The 27,540-nt window shown below is 42.8% G+C and overlaps 1 protein-coding gene across 6 annotated transcripts in view; it reads left to right on the top strand.

Annotated features, from left to right (window-relative positions):
• The window catches only part of mad1l1 (mitotic arrest deficient 1 like 1), a 999,406-nt gene extending 972,269 nt beyond the window's left edge, over positions 1-27,137 (top strand). For all 6 annotated transcript variants that reach the window (XM_068055940.1, XM_068055938.1, XM_068055941.1 and 3 more), the window contains one exon: positions 25,760-27,137. In XM_068055940.1, the coding sequence (XP_067912041.1) occupies positions 25,760-25,918 (159 nt within the window). In that variant the 3' untranslated portion in view covers positions 25,919-27,137. The remainder of the gene's footprint in view (positions 1-25,759) is intronic.
• The last annotated feature ends 403 nt before the right edge of the window (positions 27,138-27,540 follow it).

The following is a 27,540-nucleotide window of genomic DNA, read 5'->3' as shown; positions in this document are numbered from 1 at the left end:
CGTTTGCAGACGTCTTTATAACGGAGACATGGACGGCCGGTGGGTCTGATACCAGTGGCGAGCTCGCTGTACAATGTGTCTTTGGGGATCCTGCCATCTTCCATGCGGCTCACATGGCCAAGCCATCTCAAGTGCCGCTGACTCAGTAGTGTGTATAAGCTGGGGGTGTTGGCCGCTTCAAGGACTTCTGTGTTGGAGATATAGTCCTGCCACCTGATGCCAAGTATTCTCCGAAGGCAGCGAAGATGGAATGAATTGAGACGTCGCTCTTGGCTGGCATACGTTGTCCAGGCCTCGCTGCCGTAGAGCAAGGTACTGAGGACACAGGCCTGATACACTCGGACTTTTGTGTTCCGTGTCAGTGCGCCATTTTCCCACACTCTCTTGGCCAGTCTGGACATAGCAGTGGAAGCCTTACCCATGCGCTTGTTGATTTCTGCATCTAGAGACAGGTTACTGGTGATAGTTGAGCCTAGGTAGGTGAACTCTTGAACCACTTCCAGAGCGTGGTCGCCAATATTGATGGATGGAGCATTTCTGACAACCTGCCCCATGATGTCCGTTTTCTTGAGGCTGATGGTTAGGCCAAATTCATTGCAGGCAGACGCAAACCTGTCGATGAGACTCTGCAGGCATTCTTCAGTGTGAGATGTTAAAGCAGCATCGTCAGCAAAGAGGAGTTCTCTGATGAGGACTTTCCGTACTTTGGACTTCGCTCTTAGACGGGCAAGGTTGAACAACCTGCCCCCTGATCTTGTGTGGAGGAAAATTCCTTCTTCAGAGGATTTGAACGCATGTGAAAGCAGCAGGGAGAAGAAAATCCCAAAAAGTGTGGGTGCGAGAACACAGCCCTGTTTCACACCACTCAGGATAGGAAAGGGCTCTGATGAGGAGCCACCATGTTGAATTGTGCCTTTCATATTGTCATGGAATGAGGTGATGATACTTAGTAGCTTTGGTGGACATCCGATCTTTTCTAGTAGTCTGAAGAGACCACGTCTGCTGACGAGGTCAAAGGCTTTGGTGAGATCAATGAAAGCAATGTAGAGGGGCATCTGTTGTTCACGGCATTTCTCCTGTATCTGACGAAGGGAGAACAGCATGTCAATAGTCGATCTCTCTGCACGAAAGCCACACTGTGCCTCAGGGTAGACGCGCTCGGCCAGCTTCTGGAGCCTGTTCAGAGCGACTCGAGCAAAGACTTTCCCCACTATGCTGAGCAGGGAGATTCCACGGTAGTTGTTGCAGTCACCGCGGTCACCTTTGTTTTTATAGAGGGTGATGATGTTGGCATCGCGCATGTCCTGGGGTACTGCTCCCTCGTCCCAGCACAGGCATAGCAGTTCATGTAGTGCTGAGAGTATAGCAGGCTTGGCACTCTTGATTATTTCAGGGGTAATGCTGTCCTTCCCAGGGGCATTTCCGCTGGCTAGGGAATCAATGGCATCACTGAGTTCCGATTTGGTTGGCTGTATGTCCAGCTCATCCATGACTGGTAGAGGCTGGGCTGCATTGAGGGCAGTCTCAGTGACAGCATTCTCCCTGGAGTACAGTTCTAGGTAGTGCTCAACCCAGCGGTCCATCTGTTTGCGTTGGTCAGTGATTATGTCCCCCGATTTAGATTTGAGGGGGGCAATCTTCTTGATGGTTGGCCCAAGAGCTCTCTTCATGCCATCATACATTCCTCTGATGTTTCCGGTGTCTGAGGCCAGCTGAATATGACTGCATAGGTGTTGCCAGTAGTCGTTTGCGCAACGCCTAGCTGTTCTTTGTGCAGTACTTCTGGCTGCTTTAAGTGCTGCGGATGTTAAATCGCTGGGGGCTTTCTTGTAGTTCAAAAGTGCAATGCGCTTAGCGGCTATGACAGGTTCCAGAGGGCGAGGTACTCACAACAAATAGAACTGACAGTAGCCTTCTACACCATTTGGGGTTACTGTTAGGATGACATTGAAATAAGTATCTCAGCCACACTACCACTAGAATATCTTTTCAGTATGAGTCCTGTGCAACTTTTGAGAAACCCATATTCCTATTGTTGTTGCCGGGTGAGTTATAACTGGTTCTGAAACTCCAATATTTAAGAAGAAACAGAAAAATAAATATTTTTTTCTGAAGCAATTTAGTATTTTATGCAACTCCTTGGGCTGAATTTTACGTCCCCTCAAAGAGCCAGATGGTGGCAGGGGGTGTGGCGTAAAATGAAGCGGTAGGATCGGGGGGCCCTGCCCGACCCGCTCCCACCTCCGCTGCCACTTTATGCAGGCGGCAGCAAAAAACGGCCCATCTGCCCCAGGCCAATCAAGGCCTTGAAGTGGCCACTGAACGGCCACTTTAGGGCCTTTGCCCACCTCCACTGATAAAAGCAGGCGGCTTTCTGACGGCCTGGGGGGAGCCCTCCTGATCAGGCACCCTGTGCACGATGGAGGCTCCCCCCGCTGCCCAAACCACCCCCAAAACGCCCCCCGTCCTCCCCCAATCAACCACCCTTGCCTCGCCAGGGCCCGACCGATCGCCCCAGCGAGGCAACAAAAATTTACCTTCGGTCTGGGGCTCCCCGACATCACCATCTGCAGGCGGGGCTGCAGTCTCAGCAGTGGCCACCGCTCCCGATGGCGCTGATGGGACAGAGAGCTGCCGGCCAGCTGATTGGCCGGCAGCTCGATGAGGCAGGACTTCCTGACTCAAGCAGGTGGCAGTCGCACCTCACACCAATTAAAGGCTGGGGGCCCGCAAAATACGGGTCGGATCCCCAGGCCAGGCGGAAGTGGGTTCGTCACAGACTTTTCAGTCGATGGCCAGCTCCTGTCTGCCAAGGGTTAAATTCCGGCCCTTGTCTCCTCCATTGGAATTGGGAGTAAGTAATTACTCACTATGCATCTGCAGCCCAATTTGTTATTTCTGGTGGAGCTCACAGCAACAAGCAAGAGGTCAACCCAAATCAGGCTACACTCAACCAGCCATATTCTTTTATATTAATCTCATTTTTAATACTTTGTACACTGTTTCCTTGAATGCTCTTACAGTATCTCAAACTTGAGCTCATCAACAAATCTACTGTTCGTGTCCTAACTGCCACCAAGTCCTGTTCACCCATTACTCCTGTGCTTGCTGACCTACATTGGTTCCTGATTAAGCAATGCCTTGGTTTTAAAATTCTCATCCTTGTTTTCAAATCCCTCCATGGCCTTGCCCCTCCCCAGCCCTATAAGCCTCTCCAGCCCTACAACCCTCCAAGACCTCTGTGTTCCTCCAATTCTGGCCTCTAGAGCATCCTTAATTTTCATTGCTCCACCATTGGTGGCCATGCCTTCAGCTGCCAAGGCCCTAAACTCTGCAATTCCCTCCCTATACTTCTCTGCCTCTCTTCCTCTCTCTCCTCCTTTCAGACACTCCTTAAAACCTATCTCTTTGTCCAAGCCTTTGGTCAACTGCCTTAATATCTCCTTAAGTGGCTCAGTGTCAATTTTATTTGATAACACTCCTGTGAAGCACCTTGAGGCAGTTTACTAGATTAAAGGTGTTATATAAATACAGGTGGTTGTTGTTCATGAGTCTGAAGAGTAGATTTTCTAATCTGGCAATAAAAGATTGGGTTTTTTTTCAACTTTTTCCAACGCCCATTGCCAGCTTCAACCATCCTCACGTCAGAAACACAGCAGCTTCAACAATGTGCCTTAACACAACTTCAAAAGAACAACACCAACTGTACTTGGGCATTGTCTGTACCTAACCTGCTGTCCCTCTGTGCTCTCTGGATGGTACTTCAGATAAGACGTTAAATCAAAGCCCTGTCTGCCATTTCAGATGGATGTAAAAGATCCCATGAATTATTTCAAAGAAGAGCAGGAGAGTTTCTCAGATTACGCTCATGATCAGATTGATGTTTGTGGGAGCTTGCTGTGTTCAAATTAAGTGCTGCATTTCCCACATTACAACAGTATCTACATTAAAAAGTAATTCGTTATAAAGCACTTTGGGACATTCTGAGGTAGGAAAAGGCACTAGGGAAATGCAAGTTCTTTCATTGTTGCCATTTTGCATTTAATTCTGGGTGGTTTTATGTTCTGGGCCTGCATTCTTTGGATTTTGGCACCCCAAAATCAATTCATCTGCATCAAGCAGAAAGAAGACATTTTTCAGCCCATTAATCCCGGGCCAATTTAAGCCACATCACCATCTGACGTTTACTCCGTTAACAAGAAAAAAAGTGAAGCTCAACCAGCTTTAGTAGACCGGTGAACAAAATGTTTGTCATCTCTTTCAACTGATCAATGAAGGGGTTAAATTACAACAACTTCTTGTGGTGTAGTCTGATGCTTCTGGTTCTCCCTGCAGTGCAGAATCAAAGAGCTGACTGAAATCCTGTGTGTTTTAATTTAAACCTTGCCTTCCTAGTTGTCATGTTTTTCTGTTTGATATTTCTTTTGCTATAGCAACCTATATAGCTCATGAAAGATCTGTGCTCTGCATTAAATAGGACTAGCTTCAATCTTTTTATTTGATTTGTAACTTTAATCTGTTGGCTTCCTCCTTCATTAGAACTGCTCCTCTCCTCCCTTCCTCATTCAGCTGAGAGGGTAAGCCAAAGGGCTCAAGCCACCTGTACCCATTAAAAGATGGTAATTAAAAAATATATTTTTCTGATTGTTATTGCATAGATTGGATTAATTTGTAATATTGTGTCTGCCTAAAGGCTCTACTGCTTGCATTTCTTTCCAATTAGTTCAGGATATTAGATTTTGCTATCGACTGCATATGGTTGTAATGCAGTAATAGAGTACTGGGCTCTTGACGCAGATGTCACAGATAGCCTTAACACACATTCAGATTCATTTGCCCATGTCTAATGAGTTTTGCCTCATCCTCTAAACTCTCCTCTCTTGTTCCTTTTAAGCTACAGACACACAGTCCTATTAGCTCCTTTCTGCCCCCTGCTCCACTAGATTCTCGCAGTGCTGGCACCAAGAATATTAGATCAAGGGGCGGCACAGTGGCGCAGTGGTTAGCACCGCAGCCTCACAGCTCCAGGGACCCGGGTTCGATTCCGGGTACTGCCTGTGTGGAGTTTGCAAGTTCTCCCTGTGTCTGCGTGGGTTTTCTCCGGGTGCTCCGGTTTCCTCCCACAAGCCAAAAGACTTGCAGGTTGATAGGTAAATTGGCCATTATAAATTGTCACTAGTATAGGTAGGTGGTAGGGAAATATAGGGACAGGTGGGGATGTTTGGTAGGAATATGGGATTAGTGTAGGATTAGTATAAATGGGTGGTTGATGTTCGGCACAGACTCGGTGGGCCGAAGGGCCTGTTTCAGTGCTGTATCTCTAATCTAATCTAATTACTGACTTCAATTTTATTCTTTCCAAGAATATCAGAAGTATTTACCATGTTCCATTTTCCATTCCTCCTACAGTGCATTAAACACTAGTTCCTGACTTAACTTACCTTATCTCTTATTTTCAACTTTTGTATTGTATTGTCCTGCTTCTGGGCCTTGGTCTTTCACTTTGGTTCCTCTCTCACCATGAACAAATAATTCTGCACTGGAGAATAATACAGTCTTTGACATTGGGCCATCTAGCTTGACACTTAAATTAGAGGACCATTTATGGTTTCTGAGAAACTAATTTGTTTTCACATCTTCAGTTCCTTTTTCAGTAAGGGACGGGATCATTCAGACGCTTATTTGGACAACCTAACAGACATGTTGAGTTGTGACTTTATCTTCATAATGTAGATACACCAGGAGATGTTCTAAGCGTTGTGACTCAAAATGTACAAGTTTTATTACACAACATATTGTACCAAACTCATAAATGTTTGATTCCAATACATTTTATCTATACCATTTCCTTACCAAAAGTGACAGTAAGTACATGACACTCAGCATTCAATTGATAGTCACTGCTATAAAATCCAGTATTCTGCTCACTGGCTAAATGGGGAGTTGCAACATGTGGAGTGCTGAGCCATACAGGATAGAATGGCCCCAAGTTTGATCACTGGTTGATTCGGAGAGTGCTATATTGACTTCAGTGCCTACAGGTCTAGGATAGGAAAATCAGCCAGTTTTCCCACTCCTAGTCCAAAGATCATTTATCACGGCTATCGGAAGACAAAGGGAGAATGTTGCGGAGTGATGGAAAGAGAATCTACTTGCCTGATTGGATATTTGGAGGCAAGAGGGTATTTGTACAATGACGGATTCATTTAAACTAGATTCTCTTCACCCCAGAAGAAAGCACAGGTTCAGGAAGTGGAGTTCTTACTGTCAGGGAGCAGGCAGAGGTGACATGAGATGCTGAGAAGGAGATCCCACAGACACTGATCCTGTTCAATAGGTACAATGTACTCGCTACCTGTGAGGACAAGGATAAAGAAGACTACATGGTAGACAGCCACAATGCATACCAGGGCACCGTGGCTCAGAAGGCTGTCCAAGGGCTGTAAGAGCAGAATAGAAATGTGGTTGTAATCAGGGATTCTATAATTAAGTGGATAGATAGCATCCTCTGCAGCCACAATTGAGATTCCCAAAGGGTATGTTGCCTATCCATTGCAAGGGTAAGAGATATCTCAAGGTGGCTAGAGAGGAATTTGAAAAATCCAATATCATGGTCCATGTTGGAACAATTGACGTCACTAAATTTAAAAGGACCTCTAGAGTAGTAATCTCTGGATTATTGGTTGTGCCACATGCAAATTGGCATAAAGACAGACAGATCAGGCAAGTTAACAGATGGCTAAAGAGCTTGGGTGGGAAAGAAGGGTTTGTTTTCGTGGGGCACTGGCACTAGTACTGGGGCAGGAATGGGATCAGTATCCCAGCAGAAAGGGTAAATAGGGAGGTCACAAGGCTTCGAACTAGTAAGATGCAATGGAGGGTTCTACAAGAAATGAGACAAGCATAAATATAAACGAAAGAGAAAAGGAGAGCATACAACAGACTAAACTAAGGGAGGACATAAATAGCCAGGGAATAAATAGAGTTAGAGAACAGGAGTGTAAAAAGATGGTAAAACATAAAGTGAGAGGAAATCCTATTAAAAATGTGTTAAAATGTACACAATGTCCATAATAAAGCGGGGAACTTGGGGCAATGATACATTGTGAAGAACCAGTTATATTCGGAATTACTGAGACATGGCTACAGAAGAATCGGGACTGAAAACTAAACATTGCAGGGTATAACGTATTTGAAAAAGAGAGAAAAGGAAAAGCAGGAGGTCGAGTAGCTGTACTTATTAGAGATAACATAATGACAGATAAAAGTAATGCAGGCATCAATAAGACAGAAATAGAATCCTCGTGAATAAAGATGAGATACAAAAAAGATCAATCACACTAACCGGGGTAGTCGATTGACCACCTAATAGTGGAAGGGACGTGGAGGAAGAAATATGCAAACAAATTAGAGAAATGGGTAACAAACATAGGATAGTACCCTTTCAACTACCCCAAAATTAATTGGCCAGAAGAGATAGCAAAAGCAGATAAGGGAATGGAGTTCCTAAAATGTGTTTAGGACTCCTTTCTAACCCAGTATGGAAGAAGTTAAGAAGTCCAACAAAGGAGGATTCGCGACTGGATCTAAATATGGAGAATGAACCAGAGCAGATAAGAGAAATAAAAATAGAGAAGCATCTAGGCAATAGTGACCATAATGTAATACAGTTTAGGATAATAATTGAGAAGGACATGGGTATGACAAAGACCAGGATGATAGATTATTTTGAGGGGATGCGAAAAGATCTTGGGCAAACAAAATGGACAACAATATTTGCAGACAATGATGTAGACCAGCAATGGGAAAAATTTCAAACATTCACCAGATCTGAGGATAAATATATTCTGCTAAAAACAAGAACAAGCTAAACACGAATAAGACACCATGGACGAATAAAGACATAAGGAAAACATTGAGGCTAAGGAAAGGGGCATACACTAAGTACATAGACAGCAGAGAGCAAAACAAAGAAGAATGCAAAGAGATTAGGAAGGCTAAGAGGAACTATGAAATTAAATCACCAAGGAACATAAAACAAAACAGTAAAGTATTCTACAGGCACAAATAAAAAAGAAAATTGGGATGGGAATGGAGCCTCTAAGAGATGGACAAGGTAAAATCACAGGCAGCGATAATGAAATATTATGTAACTATTTTACGTCACTATTTACCAGGGAGATGTGTCAAGTGGACATGACATTGGAAGGTGAGATGAGATATTATATAACTACATTTAAAATACGAGCAGAAATATTAAATAAATTAATCAAACTCAAAGAGGAGAAAAACCCTGGTCCAGATGGATTTCATCACTCCATGCAATCTAAAAGCATCTAGGGAAGAGATAGCAGAGGCACTATTACAAATATTTAATAATTCATTAGAAAAAGGTGTAATGCCAGAGGATTGGCTGACAGCTGACATTATACCATATTTAGGAAGGGAGATAGAATATGTCCATGTTAGTATAGACCAGTCGGCTTAACATCAGTAGTAGGAAAAATAATGGAATCCTTACTAAAGGAGAAAATAGGAAAATAATCTAGAAACCAAAAATATAATAATGAATAGTCAACATAGATTCCATCATCAAATTTTTTTGAATAGCTAAAAGGGAGAGTGAACAAGGATAGTGCAGTACATTTTCAAAAGGCCTTCAATAAGGTAACATATATTAGACTAATGAATAAGGTCAAGACAGAAAGCAAAGAATAGGGGTAAAGGGTGGCCAAAGGTGGAAAGTGATATCGCCCAAGGTTCAGTGCTGGGACCACTGTTGTTCAGTATTTATTTTACATATGTGTCAGCCATGGCTCTGTTAGCAGCATTCTTGACCTGAGTCAAAGTCCCACTCCAGGACTTGAGCACAAAAATCAAGGCTGAAACTCCAGTGCAGTACTGAGTGCATGTTGCAGTGTTGAAGGTGCTGCCTTTTGGATGATATGTTAAACCGAGGCCCTGTCTGCCCTTTCAGGTGGATGTTAAAGATCCCATGGCACTATTTCGATAAAGAACAATGGTGTTATCCCCGGTGTCCTGGCTAATATTTATCCCTCAGTCAACATCACAAAAACAGATTATCTGGTCATTATCACATTGATGCATATGTGGGAGCTTGCTGTGTGCAAATTGGCTGCCAAGTTTCCTACATTACAATAGTGACTGTACGTCAAAAGTACTTTATTGGCTGTAAAACACTTTACATAGGATATACAGCACTGAGAGGCCATTCGGCCCAAACACGCTATGCCAGCATTTATACTCCATTCGAGCCTCCTCCCATTTTTCCTCATCTAAATCTATCATTGCAACCCTTGATTCCCTTCTCCCTCATATGCTTGTCTAGTTTTCCCCTTAAATGCATCTATCCTAGTCTCTTCAATCACTCCCTGTGGTAGCAAGTTACACATTCTCACCATTCTTTGGGTAAATAAGTTTCTTCTGAATTCCCTATTGGATTTCTAGGTGACCTCTAGTTATGGTGTTCCCCAAATGTGGAAACATTCTTTCTGTATCCACAGGGAGTGGTTGAGATGGATACTATTGATGCATTTAAGGGAAAGCTGGTTAAGTATATGATGGAGAATGGGTTACGCTGATAGAATTTTATTTTATTTTTTTTATTTAGTGATACAGCACTGAAACAGGCCCTTCGGCCCACCGAGTCTGTGAATTAGTTGAGGAAAGATGTGGGGAGGTTTCAGCCGAGCATAAAACCTGCAAGAACTGTTTGGGCTGAATGATCTGTTTCTATGCTGTATATTCATGTAATTCTATCTGTTTATCTACTTCCACAGCAGAACTCTGTGGGTACAGAGCCATGTGACTGTGTAAAAGATCACCAAACAATTTAGTTTATAGATCTTGAAATAGTGCCCTCAGATTCTAGGTAGTATTTTCAAGTTGAGAATTAAGTTGTGTTTAAGTTTAAATGTTTTTTGGCTATATTTTTGCTTCTGTTTGAATTTGTAATGAATTTGACTAGTACTCTAACCTGAACTATATGTTCTGCTCTTCGTATCGAAGAGGACAGGACTTGTGGTAGGCAATTCCCATGGAACTACAGTCCAAAATAATTTGACAAATGCATTAACTGCAATACACTAGCCCATTCACTCAGTGCATGAGGTTATAAGTTTTGGATCGTAGGTCTGCATCGTCAGTTAACTGTTGAGTGTCATATCCAAGAAGCATAGATCGCCACACCCAGTGATGTGGACAGAATGAACAAATGCTACAGTAACAAATTTCCCATCCTGCCTAATATTGTATATAATGTCTATGCACCCTGCACATGACCTCTTGGGCAAGGTACACCTTCTGCCATTAAATGTCCCACAAACTGTACGGCAGGCTTAAAACCCATTTTTAAAAAAACAGATTTAAGCATAATTTATCAATAAAATGGAGCAGAAAACTCTTGGTTGAGAAAGTTGTTTGTCTCAATTTAATTAAAGTTGTTTTAGCTTCTAGATAAGCAGCCTGCAGTCTTTTCCAAGAAATGGCCAAATGTCTTTCAAATCTGGCAGCTAATGAACACCGCATTTGTGTGCAGAAACCAAACAAATGTGTTTAGTGCCAGCCTCTCCTCAGCCTCCTGGCTCTAAATTCCCGCACACGAGGTTGCCTTTTGACTGAATATCGTACAACATTTTTAGAAGCTATGTTTGTGAAGTTTTATTGTCAAGCTTATGTCATTCATTCCATTGCGGCTACTGCACATCTTTGCTAATAGTTCATATTCGTTCATATAAGGTACCACTGACATAAATAGAGTTGAGGGTAGAATGAACTCTTAGATTTAAAAATGAAGACTTTTTGTAAAATAGTAATTATTTTTGACGAGAAATATTTTTCAAACTAAAATTAAGAACAGCTACCAATAATGAATTATTGGCAAATTACCCTCTCCAAATAGAACTTTAGTTTTCAGCATGTGTTGCAGTGTGGCTCAGCAAAGTAATAAATTAAGTGGCTATGTCAGGTCTTGTCTGTCTGTCCTGCCAAGGTCATGTTTAGATTAGCAGTGGAAGTGTGATTAACGCCTATCTGTTAGTATAGTGCTTCTCTTAATCGGCCACCCTTAATTATCACTGCATTGCCTAAAGAATCCCACATTCATTTTTAATCAGACTGCCAAAGGCAGCCCAGAGAAAGCTGAGAAACCCCCGCCCCCACCCTTACCCACAGGAACCTTGCCAATCATTCACTGACACTGACAGAACGAATAGAATGGCAGAGAATTCTTAATGTGTGTTTGTGAACAGTGTGCAGGAGAAAGAAGAGGAAAGATGAGAATAAAAAACCTTCTGTTTTTGTGAAAGCAGACTTGCCTCTACATGACAGCTGTAAAGCACATTGCTGTGCATTTGTGATACAGCCCGAAGAGCAAAATGCATCAATTTGTATAATATTGCCGTGCCTTTGGTTACACTGTGTAATTGGGAAATTGTGCCTACGTGAGCTCTCTCAATCACCAGAGGCAATGGAGTACAGTACAGCAGTCTGTCATGGCATGTGTTGGTGTTTCAAAGAACGCAGGCACCCTTGCATACTGTAACAGGGAATGAAAATTGACACTTGCTTTTCAGCTGCCAGCAAATTGCAATACACACACACATGCCTGCCGGTTGTTCAGGAGGTGATGAGCTGGGCGGCTCACAGGCAGTGTTTGTGGTTTGCACCCTCTTGAATTCTTACCAACTCATTAGATCTATTGATCCCCTTGCAAAGATTAAGATTTTTACAAGGCTCCAAATCATCAGAGGAGCAGAGTGAACACCCACCCACCCCTTTGGCTCGCCAGACACTTGCAATTGTGTCCATGGCCAGTCAATTGGGGTGGAATGGGGTGTTGGGGGGTGTTGCAGGTGAAAATGCCGTGGTCCATCAGCACTGCCAAGTCGCCAATTGTCCTTTAAAGGGGACAGCCAGAACGACTGGTAGGTGGAGGATAAGCTCGGGTAATGGTTGGTTTGATTTTTCCAGAGGCACAAGAAGGGCATTCTCCTTCCACTCTCTTGCTCTGCCAAAAAAAATCTGCAAACCTGTATCTTTTTGCATTGTCTCAGTGGCCTGCATACATCCCTTTAAGTTCTGCTGGTTTGGCCACTCTATTTAGCACAAGTGGGCAGAGCTTGTGCAATGTGGATGCTGTGCGTTTGGACATCAAAATTGCACCAGGGTTCTATGCACATCCTTGCAGAAGAAACCTCGCAGTGAGCTGGTGCTAATTTAGTGAAAATAAATCCAGTCTCGTACTGAAATACCTTCACTTGTGTTTGTTGTTTTGACATTTAATGTAAAAAATGTTAACAGTTCAGACTGATAAAAAGAAACGTGGTTAGTTGTGTTGCTGCCCCAGTTAAATTTGGAAGCCACTTTTCTTTACCCAGGCACATTTCACAGGAAAAGAAAGAAATAATTAAAGTTAAAAAGCTTTTCATCTCATAGGCAATGGGTCCCTCTTCATCTTTTGACTTAAATAGAATCAGACAAATCTTTGTAGTAAAACGCTCATTATAGCCTAAGGCGACACTTCCTGGAACAGGGAACCATGTGATCAGATGTGCTGTTCTCCTCCAGACTCTGATCTCCAGTCCGCCGTTGTTTTAATGAGCTGCTCACTGCAACTATCTGCAAAAAGCATTCAGCATCTCATTGAGCTCTCTTTCTGCAGGTCATTGTTCCACTATTCCATTAGATCATGGCCAATCTGTATCTTAACTCCATTTACCCACCTTGGTTCTACTGTGCTTAATATCTTCCCGAAAAGTGTTGGGAACTCAATCTAGGCTAGACACTCTCAGGTGGATGAAAAAGATCCACTGCACTATTTCGAAGAAGAGCACGTGAGTTGTCCCTGCTGACCTGGTCAATATTTATCCTTCAACCAACATCATTAAAACAAATTATGTGGTCATTATCACATTGCTGTTTGTGGGGCCTTGCTGTGCGCAAATTGGCTACTATATTTCCTATGTTACAACAGTGGCTATACTTCAAAAAAAAACACTTCATTAACTGTAAACCACTTTGACATGTTCTGAAATTGAGAAAGGCACTATACAAATACAAGTCTTTTAAAAACCTATCTATCTCAATTTTGAAATTTTCAAATGACTTAGAATCCACAGCTTTTTGAGGGAGAGTTCCAAACTTCCACTAACCCCTGTATGAAGAAGTGCTTCCTAACATCACTCCTGAGTGACCTAGCTCTAATTGTAGGCTGTGCCCCCTTGTTCTGGATTTCCCCACTTGTGGAATTTGTTTCTGTGTCTATCCTATCAGCTGAGGGCCAAGCCAGCTAAACGATGCATCCACTCATGGTCGAACATCTTGCCCACATTCTACATCAAGACTAGCACATGAAAAATGGGCTCTTAGGCAAGATACTGAGGGCAATCAACGCCAATACTAGCAAGAGGCTGATGTTTTTGGAAAAGGTAGGGGCGAACATTGGTAGATTTTTAAAAAAGTGCAGCAAGACCCAATACCTTGATAACGATGTCAGTTGGGAGCGCAGGATTGCTCACAGGCAGCAGATAGAATACCTGCAAAGTACTGTATTTAATTGCTCTAAAATATGCAGAAATGTATCAAATTGAATAATATGTATTCAAACTAGGGACAATAAATAAAAGATAGTCACTAATAATCCAATAAGTGAACTTTAGAGAATCTTCTTTACCCAGAGTGATTAGAATGTGCTACCACATGGAGTGATTGAGGCAAATATATACAAGCATAAACTCTTGTAAGGGGAAACTAGCTAAGTGCATAAGGGAGAAAGGAATTGAAGGATATGCTTCTGTTTGAGATGAAATAAACAGAGTGGGAAGAGGCTCGTGTGGAGCATAACCACCGGCATAGGTTGAATGGCCTATTCCTGTGTTGTGTGCATTCTGTGTATCCTGCTGTCTGATATGTTGGATTCTCCAGGATCTGCACCATTTATAACATTTTATTCCTCAATACCAAATCTGGTATTCCTCTGTATGTCACATTTAGGCTGTGCTGAATCCTGCCAGAAAGCAGAAAAGTTGGTTCAATTACCAGAAGCATTGTTGCAGTTCTGTTTCATGTGGAAGTGCAAAGATTGTCAACTGCTTTGATATTTAAATAGCTTCCTAATGGACTGTGTTGTACACTGAAATTTTTTTGTCACGACTGAAGGAGAAATAGACTCAACTCATGAAGTGCTCTACATCAGAATCTTCCTGAATGGTAGTTGGATAAGTAATTAGTCTCCAGGTCCCAGTTAGCATCGAATTGCAACCAGGACGACTTGTTAAGAAAGTTGAAAAAAACTTTTTTTTAAAATTACTTTCAAAATGTTCCAGGTGCCTGCTGCTGAGGGATATTCTTTGCATCAGATAGAGGCATTAGCTGCAGCGGTGTCAGAGACAGAAGGAGCTGTCTGTCACACCGAATGGGGCTGAATGGAGGAGACAAGCTGCTAGCTGTCACAATGTTGCTTTTGCTCCAGGAGTCATCTTGAAAGCTCCGTCCTCAGACTGGAAATGTATAATGGCCAGTCTGACGTTTTCTTGGACTCCAGGGAAAACAATAGGGATTTAATAAGCTGATAGCTTGTTTGTGGAATGTGTGTTTCCACACTGATCTAAGAAGGATGAGAGCTGGTATAAATCTTATGAACAGATGTCGTCACTTTCCATCAGTTCTCATAACTGAAAGGCAGCTTCCACTTTTTAAATCCTTTAAAGCTTCCTTCTGTTCCCTTAATTGATGGAAACAATGAACAAATGTCTCACGCAAGAACAAGGAGACAATTGCTTAAGTATAAAAGCAGAATGTGCTGGAAATACTCAGTGGGCAGGAAGCATCTGTAGAGAGAGAAACAGAGGCCAGAATTTAACCCTGGGCAGACAGGAGCCGACCACCAACTGAAAAGACGGTGGCGAACCCGCTTCCGGATTACCTGGGGATCCGACCCGTATTTTGCGAGTCGCCGGGCTTTAATTGGTGTGAGGCGAGACTTCCACCCGCTTGAGGTAGGAAGTCCCACTTAATAGAGCTGCCAGCCATTCAACGGGCCAGCAGCACCTAGTACCACTAGCGCCACCGGGAGCGGTGGCCCAGCATGAAGGAGATGATGTCAGGGAGCCCAGAACAAAGGTACGTTTTGGTTGCCTCGCGGGGGGTGTTGGGCGGGCCCCAGTGAGGCAAGGGTGGTCGATTGCGGGGGAAGGGGGGGCGTGCTGGGGGGTGGTTGGGGCAGCGGGGGCTGCACTCCATAGGGCATAGGGTGCCGGATCATGAGGCCCCCCCCCGGGTTGTCAGAGAGCTGCCTGCTTTTGTCAGGCAGCTTCTCTTGGGCCTCTGCCACCTAACTACCCACGGGTAAAATCCCCGTGGAGGCGGGCAAAGGCTCTTAAGTGGCCGTTAAGTGGTGGGAGCCAGTTGGGAAGGGCTCCCGGAGCCTCCCTCTCCATTTTACGCCCCCCACCCCCCCTAACCGCCATCCCACTCTTTGGGGGGGGGGGCGGGGCGTAAAACTCAGCCCAGAGTTAACATTTCAGGTCGAATGACCTTTCGTCAAAACCCCAACATTGTTCCAACTGAAACATGAACTCTATGTCTCTCTCCACAGATACTGCCTGACCTGCTGAGTATTTCCAGCATTTTCTATTTTTATTTGATTTCCAGCCTGCAGTATTTATCTTTTGTAGTCAATTGCTTAACTTTTTAACTGTATGCTTCCTCCAACTGCTCGGTCCAGTAGAAATAATAATAATACTTGCATTTATATAATGCCACAGCTGGCAGTTAAAATGTTTCAATTTGCTTCACACAGTGAACTGCTTCTGGAGTGCACTGACTGCTGTCAGACAGGCAAATCCTGTTTGTATCTAATGTGGTTTATCTTGTATTTTGCATTATCTTGTTATAATGAATAGTGAACTGTGAAATTTCACTGCAAACAAGTACATATTATTTTTCTGCACATCTGCAGTACTGGCATCAGGATTGTTAATCATCTGTCGTAAACGTTGGTTTGTATTAAAGACTTGAAGCAGCTCTCTCAGCTGTTTAGGAATGAAACCAGAGACTTGAGCACACAGTCTAGCTGATGGAGCACTACACTGTTCGGAGGTTGCATTTTTCAGATGAGACATTAAACCGAGGCCCCATCTGCCCTCTCAGGTGGATATAAAAAAATTTCTTGATACTATTTTGAAAAAGAACAGGAAGTGCATCCTGTGTCCTGGCCGATGTTTATTCCTCAACCAGTGTGACTAAAATAGATTATCTGGTCATTATCACATTGCTGTTTGTGGGATTTTACTGTACTGAAATTGGCTGCAGTGTTCCCTATGTTATAACAGTGACTGTATTTCATAAGTAGTTCATTGGCTGTAAAGTGCTTTGGGACATCCTGAGGTTGTGAAAGGTGGTATATAATGCAAGTTCTTTCTTTTGACCTGAAAGTAGGTTATTCTGAAGCTGGGTACAAAAAAGTGTTAAAACATTTCCAATTACTCCAGCACCAACTCTGGGAAGTGCAAAATATGGATTAAGAATTGTGTAAAATATCCTAACTCTTAATGTGTAACATTCTGTATTTGAAATATTAGCCATGTTCACAGTTGTTGGAAAAAATGCACATTTCCAAAATAATAGAGGTATGTGGGATCAATGATGCATCTTTCATTTTATCAGAGTGTCCCCATGAGCAAGCTTAAACCATATCCTAAATCCCATTGCATTTTAGAGTTTAATTCTGAATGTGTGCCATGAGTCTAACTTTGTAACCAATGTTTTAATCAGTCTATACTGGTGACTGAAAACACCAACCAGCAAGATTATTGTTCAACACCATCAATAATCTGTAGGCAGAGTCTCTACTGTTATTTAATTTGCACTTTATTGCAATCATGTGAGCCATGTTATTCAAAGGAACTGATCCAACATTTTGTACATGTGTCATTTTATTTGAGTCAACTTTCTGAAAATTGAGACAAATATTTGTCTTGCATTCCTAGTATAATGAATATCTGAGAGTGAGTTAAATGGGTCTCCTCCAGTCAAGGAAATGTTTTATTAATACATTCTCGGGATACGGGCATCGCTGGCAAGGTTAGCATTTATTGTCCATCCCCAGTTGCCTCTTGAGAAGATGGTGGTGAGCTGCTGCCTTGAATCGTGGCTGTCCATGGGACATTGCATATTGCAAACAGTGGACTAGTATACACTCAGATGTCTGGGATTAGATTTTTGCTATATTGTGTGAGAAGGCACTGATTTACTGGTGCGCTTCACTGGACCTGTCATCTGTGTCTGCAGTTTCTGTTAGTTAGGAAGTCGTCTGAAGAGTATTGCTATTTTCTTTCTCTTTGTTTTCGTCCCCATTTTCTCACTTCATCTCCCAATTCTTCCCAGGATGCTTCTACAGGGTCAAGCAGCTCCAAAGATAATTCTTCATGTTCTAAACCGGGTGATATCACATTAGCTGCCCATCGTACTCCTCCCCTTCCATTGACTTCAGGCGGGATGTATGATTTGATATCGCCCATTTTATGCCATCATCCAAAGTTAAATTCCCCCCACCATTTGTGGAATTAAATTTGTCGTCTAATCCATTTTTTAACCTTCCCTAGTCAGTTTGTTGCTCCTTGTTTTGTTTTCTTTGCCCTCCCTTTTCTGGTTGTTTCCACAAGCTGCTTGGCAGTCTCCCCTACCCAAAGTTCAATCAGCAAGTTCCACTCTCTTCTGTCTTGCCAGCGTGGGCTCTTGTGACATCACTCCCGCTGCTGCTTCATTACTGTTTAGGAAGATGTTAACCAGAAATGACCAAGTGAAGCCAAAATCAATAGCAGCATTTTTAAAAAATTTCAATAACTCCTACATTGCAGTAAGATTGCAGTTTACAGAGGATGACTGAAACTGTAGGGAGCTATCCAGGCACTGGTGCAGTTATTGTATAAATCTTGCAGATCAGTGGCAGAGTTAGTAAGTAAATAGGCAGCACAGTGTGGAATTAATATCAGGAGCTAATCAGTTTTAATTGCATTTACCCCTTCTCATCATAAAATCATACAGAACCAAAGGAAGCAATTCAGGCGGTGGCGTAGTAACCCAGAGATCCAGGCTACTGCTCTGGGGACATGGCAGATAATGACATTTGAATTCTGTTAATCTGGGAATTAAAAAGCTAGTCTAATGGTGACCATGAAACCATTGTCGATTGTTGTAAAAACCCATCTGGTTCACTAATCCCCTTTAGGGAAGGAAATCTGCCATCCTTACCTAGTCTGGCTGACACATAACTCCAGACCTACAGCAATGTGGTCAAGTATTATTGGACTATTCAGCTAGGTAGCACATTCTGCCTTAATCGCATTCTCATCTGGTGTCCAAACATAAACTTTCCTGCAGGTGGTACCAGATAGCCAATTCTCTGCCCTGGCTAAGATCAGTGTGGTCAGTGCGCACTAGGCATGTGGAACCTGAGACCTGGCTGGTGTGTTTGTATATTTTTATACCACACATATGATGTCCATGGCAGGCTCTCAGTATTCCCGTTAGTGACATCACTCCAGAGTAAAAGCAGGTGGAGCTGAACCAACTTTTCTTTGAGGTTGGAGGCTTGGAAATTGGCACTACTTTCCACTGTTCTTATGGTCTGTACTGAAGAATCACAAGGGTAGGAAAGAAACTGAGTGGTGAATAACCACAAGCCTGTGCTTCAGTATCACTATCCCGGAGCTTCAACAGCAAACAATATGTGCCTATAGGCCTAGTTCCACACTGGAACAAGTTGCCAATGGAGCTGAGTTGGTCATTTCTATTGATTATCCACTTAAGGAAACCTGTTGGTGAGCTCAATACCCCTGAGTCAGAAAGTTTTGGGTTCAAGCCTCATTCCAGAGATATGAGCACAAAATCTAGGTGCATGCTTCCAGTGCAGTACTGAGGGAGTGCTGCACTGTCATAGATGTAGTCTTTCGGATGAGATGTTAAACCAAGGCCCTGTCTGCTCTCTCAGGTGAACGTAAAAGATCCTATGGCAGTATTTTGAAGAAGAGCAGGGGTGTTTACGTGGTGTCTTGGCCAATATTTATCTCTCAGCTAACACCTAAGACAGATGTGCTGGATATTTATCACACTGCTCTTTGTGGGACCCCTCTGCATGCAACTTGGCTGTTGCATTTCCTACATTACAACAGCTACTGCACAGGAAAAGTACTCCATTGGCTGCAACGCACTTTGGCACGTTCTGATGTTGTGAAAGGTGCTATAGAAATGCAAGTTCTTTCTTTTCATGCAAAGACACTGCTACTTTACGAGGTTGTATGGTTCCCATCTGTAGACATTCTGGGCACCACTGCGTAACACAGAGAGCCAAAATGCAAATACACTCCCCTGGAGCAAAGGGTCGTGATCTAACATGAGACTCAAATCTTTGAGGCTATATGAGCAGGAGTACAGCTAACAGAGGGTGAATCTCACATCTGCAGTGAGCCACACCACTGTAATGTAAATTTCTTTTGGGCCTCCTTATCTCGAGAGACAATGGATACGCGCCTGGAGGTGGTCAGTAATGTAAATTACCTCAAAGTAAAGCATTACACTGTCGCTATACCAGCAGAAGTATGTGAATCGTAGAGGTGAACCTTTAGTTGTCGCTCTGGTATCCGAATACTTGAAGTCTGATGAATGCAGCTATGCACAGAAAGGTGCTTTTTCTCTCTTTCACCAAGAGGCAGTCACCCTCTGCTACAAAATAGAATTGGATTTTTAAATGGCCGTTATTGGCACCTAATTAATCAGAAAAAGTTGTAATACCAGAGCGATGAATAATTAAAAACACTGTAATAAAGTTGTAATTACTGTAATCAGTTAACAAACACTAGGGGGATAAAAACTGCTGCAACAACAGGGTTGCACTAATCAATTAGGAACCTTTACAGCCTCCCTGCAAAACCGGCATGATTTCAATATGCTTTTTACTGTTATTTATTCACACACAAGAGTACCAAAGGCAACAATACATTGGGTATCCTGATATTTAATTACAGAAATCAAAACTGAATTTAAAGATAAAGATACGAAAAGAATTCATGGTTTGAGTGATGTCAAGGCTTATCCTTGTTTTCTCTGAATACCACACGTGTGCACATACGCAATACTACTAGAATAAAAGCAAAATACTGCAGATGCTGCAGGTCTGGCAGCATCTGGAGACAGAAACAGAGCTAATGTTTCAGGTCGATGACCTTTCATCAGAACTGGGAAAAGTTAGAAATGTCATTGATTTGAAGTAGGTCAAATGGGGGAGTGTGGAAAACGAACAAAAGGGAAGCTCTGTGATAGGGTGGAAAATGGGAGACATTAAATGAGAAAAGAATTGAAAGGGCAGAGCCAAAGGGAGTAGTAATGAGACAAGTAAAGAGACAAAGTATGTGTTCTAGAGGAAGTGTGAATGGCAGAATAATGATCAACTGCCGTCTGAAACCAAAACAAGAAAAAATAAGATGAAGACCAAAACATGCAAAGAAAATGAAATACAATGGGAGGGCAGAGATTACAATCTGAAATTGTTGAACTAATTGTTGAGTCTAGAAGGCTGTAAAGTGCCTAATTGAAAGATGAGGTGCTATTCCTCGAGCTTGCGTTGAGCTTCATTGGAACAGTGCAGTAAGCCGAGGACAGAGATTTCAGCCTTATGGCAAGGTAGAGAATTAAAATGACAGGCCACTGGAAGCTCAGGGCCAAGCTTGCAGACTGAACGGAGGTGTCCTGCAAAGCAGTCACCCAATCTGCGTTTGGCCTCCCCAGTGTAGAGCAAACCACATTGTGAGCAATGAATACAGTATACTAAATTGAAGGAAGTACAGGTGAATCGCTCTTTTGCCTGGAAGGAGTGTTTGGTACCCTGAATGGTGAGGAGAGAGGAGGTAAAAGGACAGGTATTACATCTCCTGCGCTTGCAAGGAAAGGTGCTGTGGGAAGGGGGCAAGGTGTTGGGGTGATTGAGGAGTGGAGAGAACAGTCCCTTCAGAATGCTGAAAAGGGAGGGGAAGATGTGTTTGATGGTGGCATCACGCTTGAGGAGGCGGAAATGGCGGAAGATGATCCATTGAATACAGAGACTGGTGGGGTGGAAGCTGGTTCTGGGAGGGAGAGGTAAGGGTGAGAGCAGACGTGCAGGAACTAGGTTGGACACGGTCGAGGGCCCTGTCAACCACATTGGGGATTGAATCCTCAGTTGTGGGAAAAGGAAGACATATCAGAAGCGCGTATGGAAGGTTGCATCATCAGAACAGATGAAATGGAGAAACTGGGAGAATGGAATCGAGTCTTTACAGGAAGCAGGGTTTATGTGTAGTTGAGGTAGCTGTGGGAATGAGTGAGCTTATAATGAATATTTTTTGACAGCCTAACTATCGCCTAGCAATACCACCGGATCTCTCTTGCGTTGTTTGCAGGCAGCCCAGGTCATGGTCTGGAGCGCAGGCTAATCAAGGTGGGAATGTAATTTGGCACCAAAGAGTAGGCAATGTGGGACAGCAAGCCCAAAATAGAGCAAGATCATTTTCCAGTTATCTGGCAACTGGAGACAGTGAAGTTCTGGGCCTGAGGTGGGGAGCAGAGGCACTCCTGGGGTTGAGGTGGGAAGTGAACTGAAAATACTGGAAATGCTCAGCATGTCAGGCAGCAGCTGTGAAGAGAGAAAGAGTGTTAACATTTTAGTTCAGTGACCTTTCATCAGAACTGGGTGGTCAGTAGTGTCAGAGGTGAGGCAACCATAAGCTGTATTCTGGGAGTTATAGTCTGGGATAGCAGTGATGCATTCTGGCAGTGGTATCTGGAGTGGCACTAGTGTATTCTGGGAGTGTAGTCTGTTACCTGCTTGATTGGGCCCCATCAGTCATCTTACACCAAAGACAGTTATATAAACCCCCACTAATTCAATCCCAAAATGCCTGACAATGGGGCAGGTCTGTGGAAAGACATGTTGGAGAAATTTTAAACACAGAAGTGACAACTATAGATAAAAATCAACTGCGCTGTAGGATGTTTTTCACTTGCGCCTGTCTAATTCCTAATACTCAGTTTTAAGCTGTCGCAAAGCTTATATCATTTTACCTGTCACATCTTCCATAGTATACTGTATTTACAGCACAGAAACTGATTATTCAGTCCAACTGGTCTATGCAGGTGTTTATGCACCACACAAATTTCCCACCTTTCTTCATAGAATGGTTACAGCACAGAAGGAGGCCATTCAACCCGTCAAGTCTGTGCCAGCTCTCTGCAAGAGCAATTTAGGTAGTCCCACTCTACCACCCTTCCCCCATAGCCCTGCAACTTTTTTCCCCTTCAGGTGCTCATCCGGTTGCCTTTTGAGAGCTATGATTGAATCTGCCTCCATCACCCTTTCAGGCAGTGCATTCCAAATTGTAGCCACTCACTGCGTTAAAAAAAAGTTTTCCTCATATCACCTATGGTTCTTATGCCAATCACCTTAAATCTATCTAACCTTATCAGGATAACCTTCTATTGCTTTCTCCTTCATATGTTTATCTAGCTTCCTCTTAAATGCATCTGATATTCGCCTCAACTATTCCTTGTGATTGTGAGTTCCACATTCTAACCACTCTCTGGGTGAAGAAGTTTCTCCTGAATTCCCTATTGGATTTATTAGTGACTGTCTTCGATTTATCGCCCCTAGTTTTGGTCTCCCCCACAAGTCAAAATTGGTTTTAGTTATTACAGTTCTTTTCAGCCAGTAAACTTTGGATCACTTCTGAGTGTTACTTGTTAGTGCCAGCTCATCATACTAAACCACCAAGGAGATTTCTGGATGCGAGGGCTTAATATGCCTCATCATCGTTCCAGTGTTGCTCTGTTTCTAGATTGATACGGCAGAGAGAAACCAGGGTAATTCTCCAGTGTCTGGCTTAGCTTTCAAGTCCTTAAAGCAAGCTGAGACAAGCAGGTGAATAGTGTCAAGAGCTGATAACTGCTCCTTTTGTATAATGTTTCAACAAAAAAAACATTCTAAAGAAAGCTCTATCCCTTTATCTTTTCTTTGTTCAGCTACATGCTGCTCAAGTAGGATTTGAATTCTTTTCTGTAAAGTGACAGAGACTGTGGTTTGAAGATAGTTTTTATTCTCTCCAGAAGTGACTATCACCATGTTTGTGAACTTTGACTCTGCACAGACAAACTAGGAGACATAAAAAAGGGCTTTGAACACGAATGTCCTTTTGTTGAGTGGGCTAACTGGAAATTTGTAAAATGTAAATCAGAAGTAGATGAAGAAGTCTGTTCATGAAATAAAGGTCTATTTCCCACTTTTCTTCTTCAGGATCTGCAGGCATTAGTTATTAAGATTATCAATGAATTTGCATCAACTGCAAAGCAAAGTTCACACTAATTGACAGCATTCCCATCCCTGATTCAGAAGGGCAGAATTTGAGAGCATGTAATCCAGGTTAACTCTTCGTTGCAGTACTAAGGGAGCACTGCACTGTCAGCGGTGCCATCGATTGGATGAGACTGCATGAGTTAAAGCAAGGCTCCATCTATCTGTTCAAATGTTGAAGATTCAAATGGCATCATTCAAAGAGCAGATTTTTTTTGGGGTCTTTAACCAACACCATTGAAAAACAGAGTCTCTGATCATGTTGATATTTGTGGAAATTAGCTGCTGAATTTGCCTATATGTGATTACATTTTATAAATAATTCACAGGCTGTGACACTTTGAGACATCTTGACAGCATAAAGGGTGCTATATAAATGCAAATTCTTTCCTTCCTTCCTTCTTACTATGATCTACGCTCCCATCCCACCTCTGTCTTGTTCCAATCTGGATTTGAGCTTGACAGTAACTGGCACCACTGCCTGCATAGTAAGCCTGGTGGCACTGAGAACAATAGGTCTGCTACCCGATTATACCCACCAGAGCCTCAATGGCCAGGCAGCCAGTAGCAATTCACAGGGATTAAAGAAGAAATCAACAGGCAGGCTCATACACCATTTCCAGGACTGTTTTACTGCACCTTCCAGCAAACAGATATAGATTACCAGGTCAGGTAACACCTTTTCAGTAAGGGAATGATACGCAGGCAGGGGAGAGTTCTTAAAAGGTCAGGGAAAAGCACGTTAAAGTGCGGAGAAGGAAAATTTTATTCTTTTTAAATCCCTGAACACTTGATAATCACACCATGATTTACCTTTGCTTTCAGAAACTTCTATCATCAAATAGTTTCAGAAAGTGACAGCAGCTTAAGAATTCTCCAAGAGTGGTAACAGCTTAGTGAATTTTAGGTTTTTTTTGAAAAAATATTAAAGTCATTTGGCAGCGTCTTGCACAGCTCGGAAAAGTGCTGATATGCTAAAAGTTGGGAATGTAATGTTGGGCAGGTGGAAACCACATGTTCAGCACAGCAGCTCATAAGCAGAGTTCTTAAAATTATTTACTCATCCAGATCAGGACCTGTTGCCTGAGTACAGTTGTCACTCTTCCAGTTTTGGATTTTTTTTTCTTCTATCCAGAAATTTCCAAACTGTAAATCAATCATCAAAAGTCTCTGTTGGTTACAATAGATGTACAAGCCTTCCATTAGTTTTCATTGTCTTATGATGTGGAGGCATTGGTACTTAAGGTTTCCAATGAATTTTCATTGCCAGCAAAACAAAAAATCTCTCCTCTTACCCTTTGCCCCATGGCTGGTTTTGGATTTGACTGAAACAGTCAAACCAAAGAAGGGCATTCCAATGAAAGAGCAACTAGGTTGGGACAGGGAGGACATTTCTGTTAAATGTTTGGACTTGCCATAACTGGCACACCCCTTCACTATTGACCTAGTGGCACTGAGAACAATAGGTCTGCTCCCCTGATTATAGCCACCTGAGCTTCAAGGGACAGAGGGCTAGTAGCAATCCACAGGATTAAAGAGAAATGCAACAGGCAAGGCTCATAAGCCATTCCTGTGTCTCCTTTACTGTATCTTCGAGCAACCATCAAAGAGTAAATACGGGACATGGTGAAACCTGTGAGCTTGCATCCACTTTTGCAGTAACACAAGAATGTGAAGAGCAGGATGGCACAGAGCCCTTTGGAGCTCCATGCAATATACCACAATTGCCCACCTCATGCCCCCATCTGAGTTGTTTCCTTGATGGTTGTAGATGGAAAAGAACATGCATCAACCTCACTCCTCCCCAGGGAAATGGAGTCAACCTGCATATCTTCGAGGCCCACAGAGCATGGCGAGTGGTTGTCTTGGAGCAGATCTCATGTCTGCTTTCTACCAAGAGATTATTGGTGTAAGGATGACTTGGCATTTCATGGAGATAATATCAAAGAGACATAAGCAGAACCACCACCCCTTCCAGTGCATAAATACAGTTCCAATTCAAAGTTAATACCTGCATCTGATTATTATGATTTTAAACACCTGACAAGGAACTGTGTGATATGAGCCATCTTCAATTCTGACCACAACTCATTTGTAATATAAGCCGTGCCCCAGTACTGGCCATCATATAACGTATAATTCTCTATCTGGAGCCTACTATTAACAGAGAAACATACAGTTTTCTGTGCAGTCCCTTATTGCACTTCTGAACATACTTTTGGGATTAGTGTGTGGCATCTGAGAGGGTCCTAAAATAAGAGAGAAAAATAAGTAAAGGAACTAGAGAAGGTAAAATGTTTTAAAATAAATGTCTTCACTGTGCCGATAACTGAACTGTGTTTCTTTCTCTGTTCCCTGCAGGCCGCCAACAGCCTGGGAGCAAAGATGCAGCTCCTGGAGACAGATTTCTCCAGTTCCCTCACTGAGCTGATCAACCTTCACCTGCACCATCAGAATAGTATCCCAGCATTCCTCAGTGCCGTGACCCTTGACCTCTTCAGTCGCCAGACATGTGCATAGCGGAACTAGAAAGCAGCTTGTGTTTTTGTGATTGAAGACAACCATTTTCAGTTCTTTGTTGTGCTGCAAGGAAGCTTTCTTTAGAACAGTGTCTATTAGACACTGATTCAGCATTTAGTTTTAGATTTGTGGTGTGGGGTTTGCTTAATATGTTTTCTAAGCATTTGTTTTTGCTTTAGTTGTAATTTTAAGTAATGTGTTCTCCTTCATTCATCATCTGGCAGCTGGAAAGGGGAGTGAGCAGAGCATGACCTCCACAGCTGCTGATACAGTGCTGCCTTGAGGGGGTCTCTCTTTCACTCAGGGAGCTAGACAGATGCTGGCTTTTCAGATGGAGGGACTTGAGAGTGAAGGACATGATTAAGAAATGATGAAACTCTTCTCACCAGTTGTCATAGAATGCAAGTGTTTAACTACTGTGCTGCAAAGCGATCCTGCTGTACTTGCCAAAACTCCCTGCACAAATCAGGGCACCCTGTTGCTGGTATAACTCCTCATCCACAAGACATCCATCAAGATGCACTTGGTGCAATCTCTCTCACATAACAAGGCAAAGATAAATACCTTGTCATATTTCATATCAATCCAGTAAGATACTACTGGAACGTACAGTAACCATGGGCGGAGAGAGTATTGTCGGCCTTTTCTGAATTGTGGTTGATTTAGAAATCCAGGTTAATAATTCCCAGTGACAATAAAGTTGGGTGGCTTTATTAACTTTGTGAAAGAAACAATATGTGATTGCTATTGAAAGATTTTCTTTAAAATTCTATTTTCTCCCCCAACACTCTTCTTAACAAATGTGTATCAGCATCTTATTCAACTGTGATGGGGCAGCCAAACCCGACTTCTGTCCTCACTCAGCAACTAGGCATGCGCAGTTCCAATGTGAGATTACTCAACAGTGATCAAATGGAAACATCTGCTGCTTATCCCTTCCCTAACCAAAGGCACTGAGGCCAACTGTTTAGTTCCTGCTTTGGCTAAAATTGGCTAACTGAGCAGACTGGAGTCAAACCTGGTGACTTAAGGCATAAATTGAGCCATGAGGGGAGTAAAATAATCTAAACTTTTAGCACATTTCCTGTTTATCTGTCGTTAATACCACCTCCTACATGGATGGAGCGGATGTGTTTGCTCTGTGAGAACCTCACATTGTTCATAAACCACTGATATTTTATTGGAGAATTGAATAGTTGCAAATAAAAGGTGCAGAGTATGGAAATGTTGAACGACTCTTATTTAAGGAGAGCAGCACAGTTGAAAGATTGCACATGAATGGGTTATTACCTTTTTAATTAACAGGACGCTGAGCAGATTATTAATGTGTGCAGATGAATCGAATGGCCTGGCTTCCTTTCCACAATACATTCACTGTTACAGGCAACTGGCTTGTGTTTCCTTTTCTGTAATGAAGCCTTTCCAGCCACCTATTTTGTTTTTATAAGAATGATTTGGCACAGCCAGGTCACCTTAAACTATCTTAAATGTCTTGTTTCTAGTCACCAGGTAAGCTTGGTTTGTGGCAACATTAGACACCAACCTAGTTAAGAAAATGCTTCCCAAAGAAGTGGTGCGGTTGCAGTACACTCTCCACAGTTCGTGAGTTCGCTCTTGTCATC

Source organism: Heterodontus francisci, chromosome 24, assembly GCF_036365525.1.
Source record: "Heterodontus francisci isolate sHetFra1 chromosome 24, sHetFra1.hap1, whole genome shotgun sequence".
Classification (NCBI taxonomy): Eukaryota; Metazoa; Chordata; class Chondrichthyes; order Heterodontiformes; family Heterodontidae; genus Heterodontus; species Heterodontus francisci.
The sequence above is the reverse complement of the archived record's forward strand: the minus strand, read 5'-3'. Positions and strand labels throughout refer to the sequence as shown.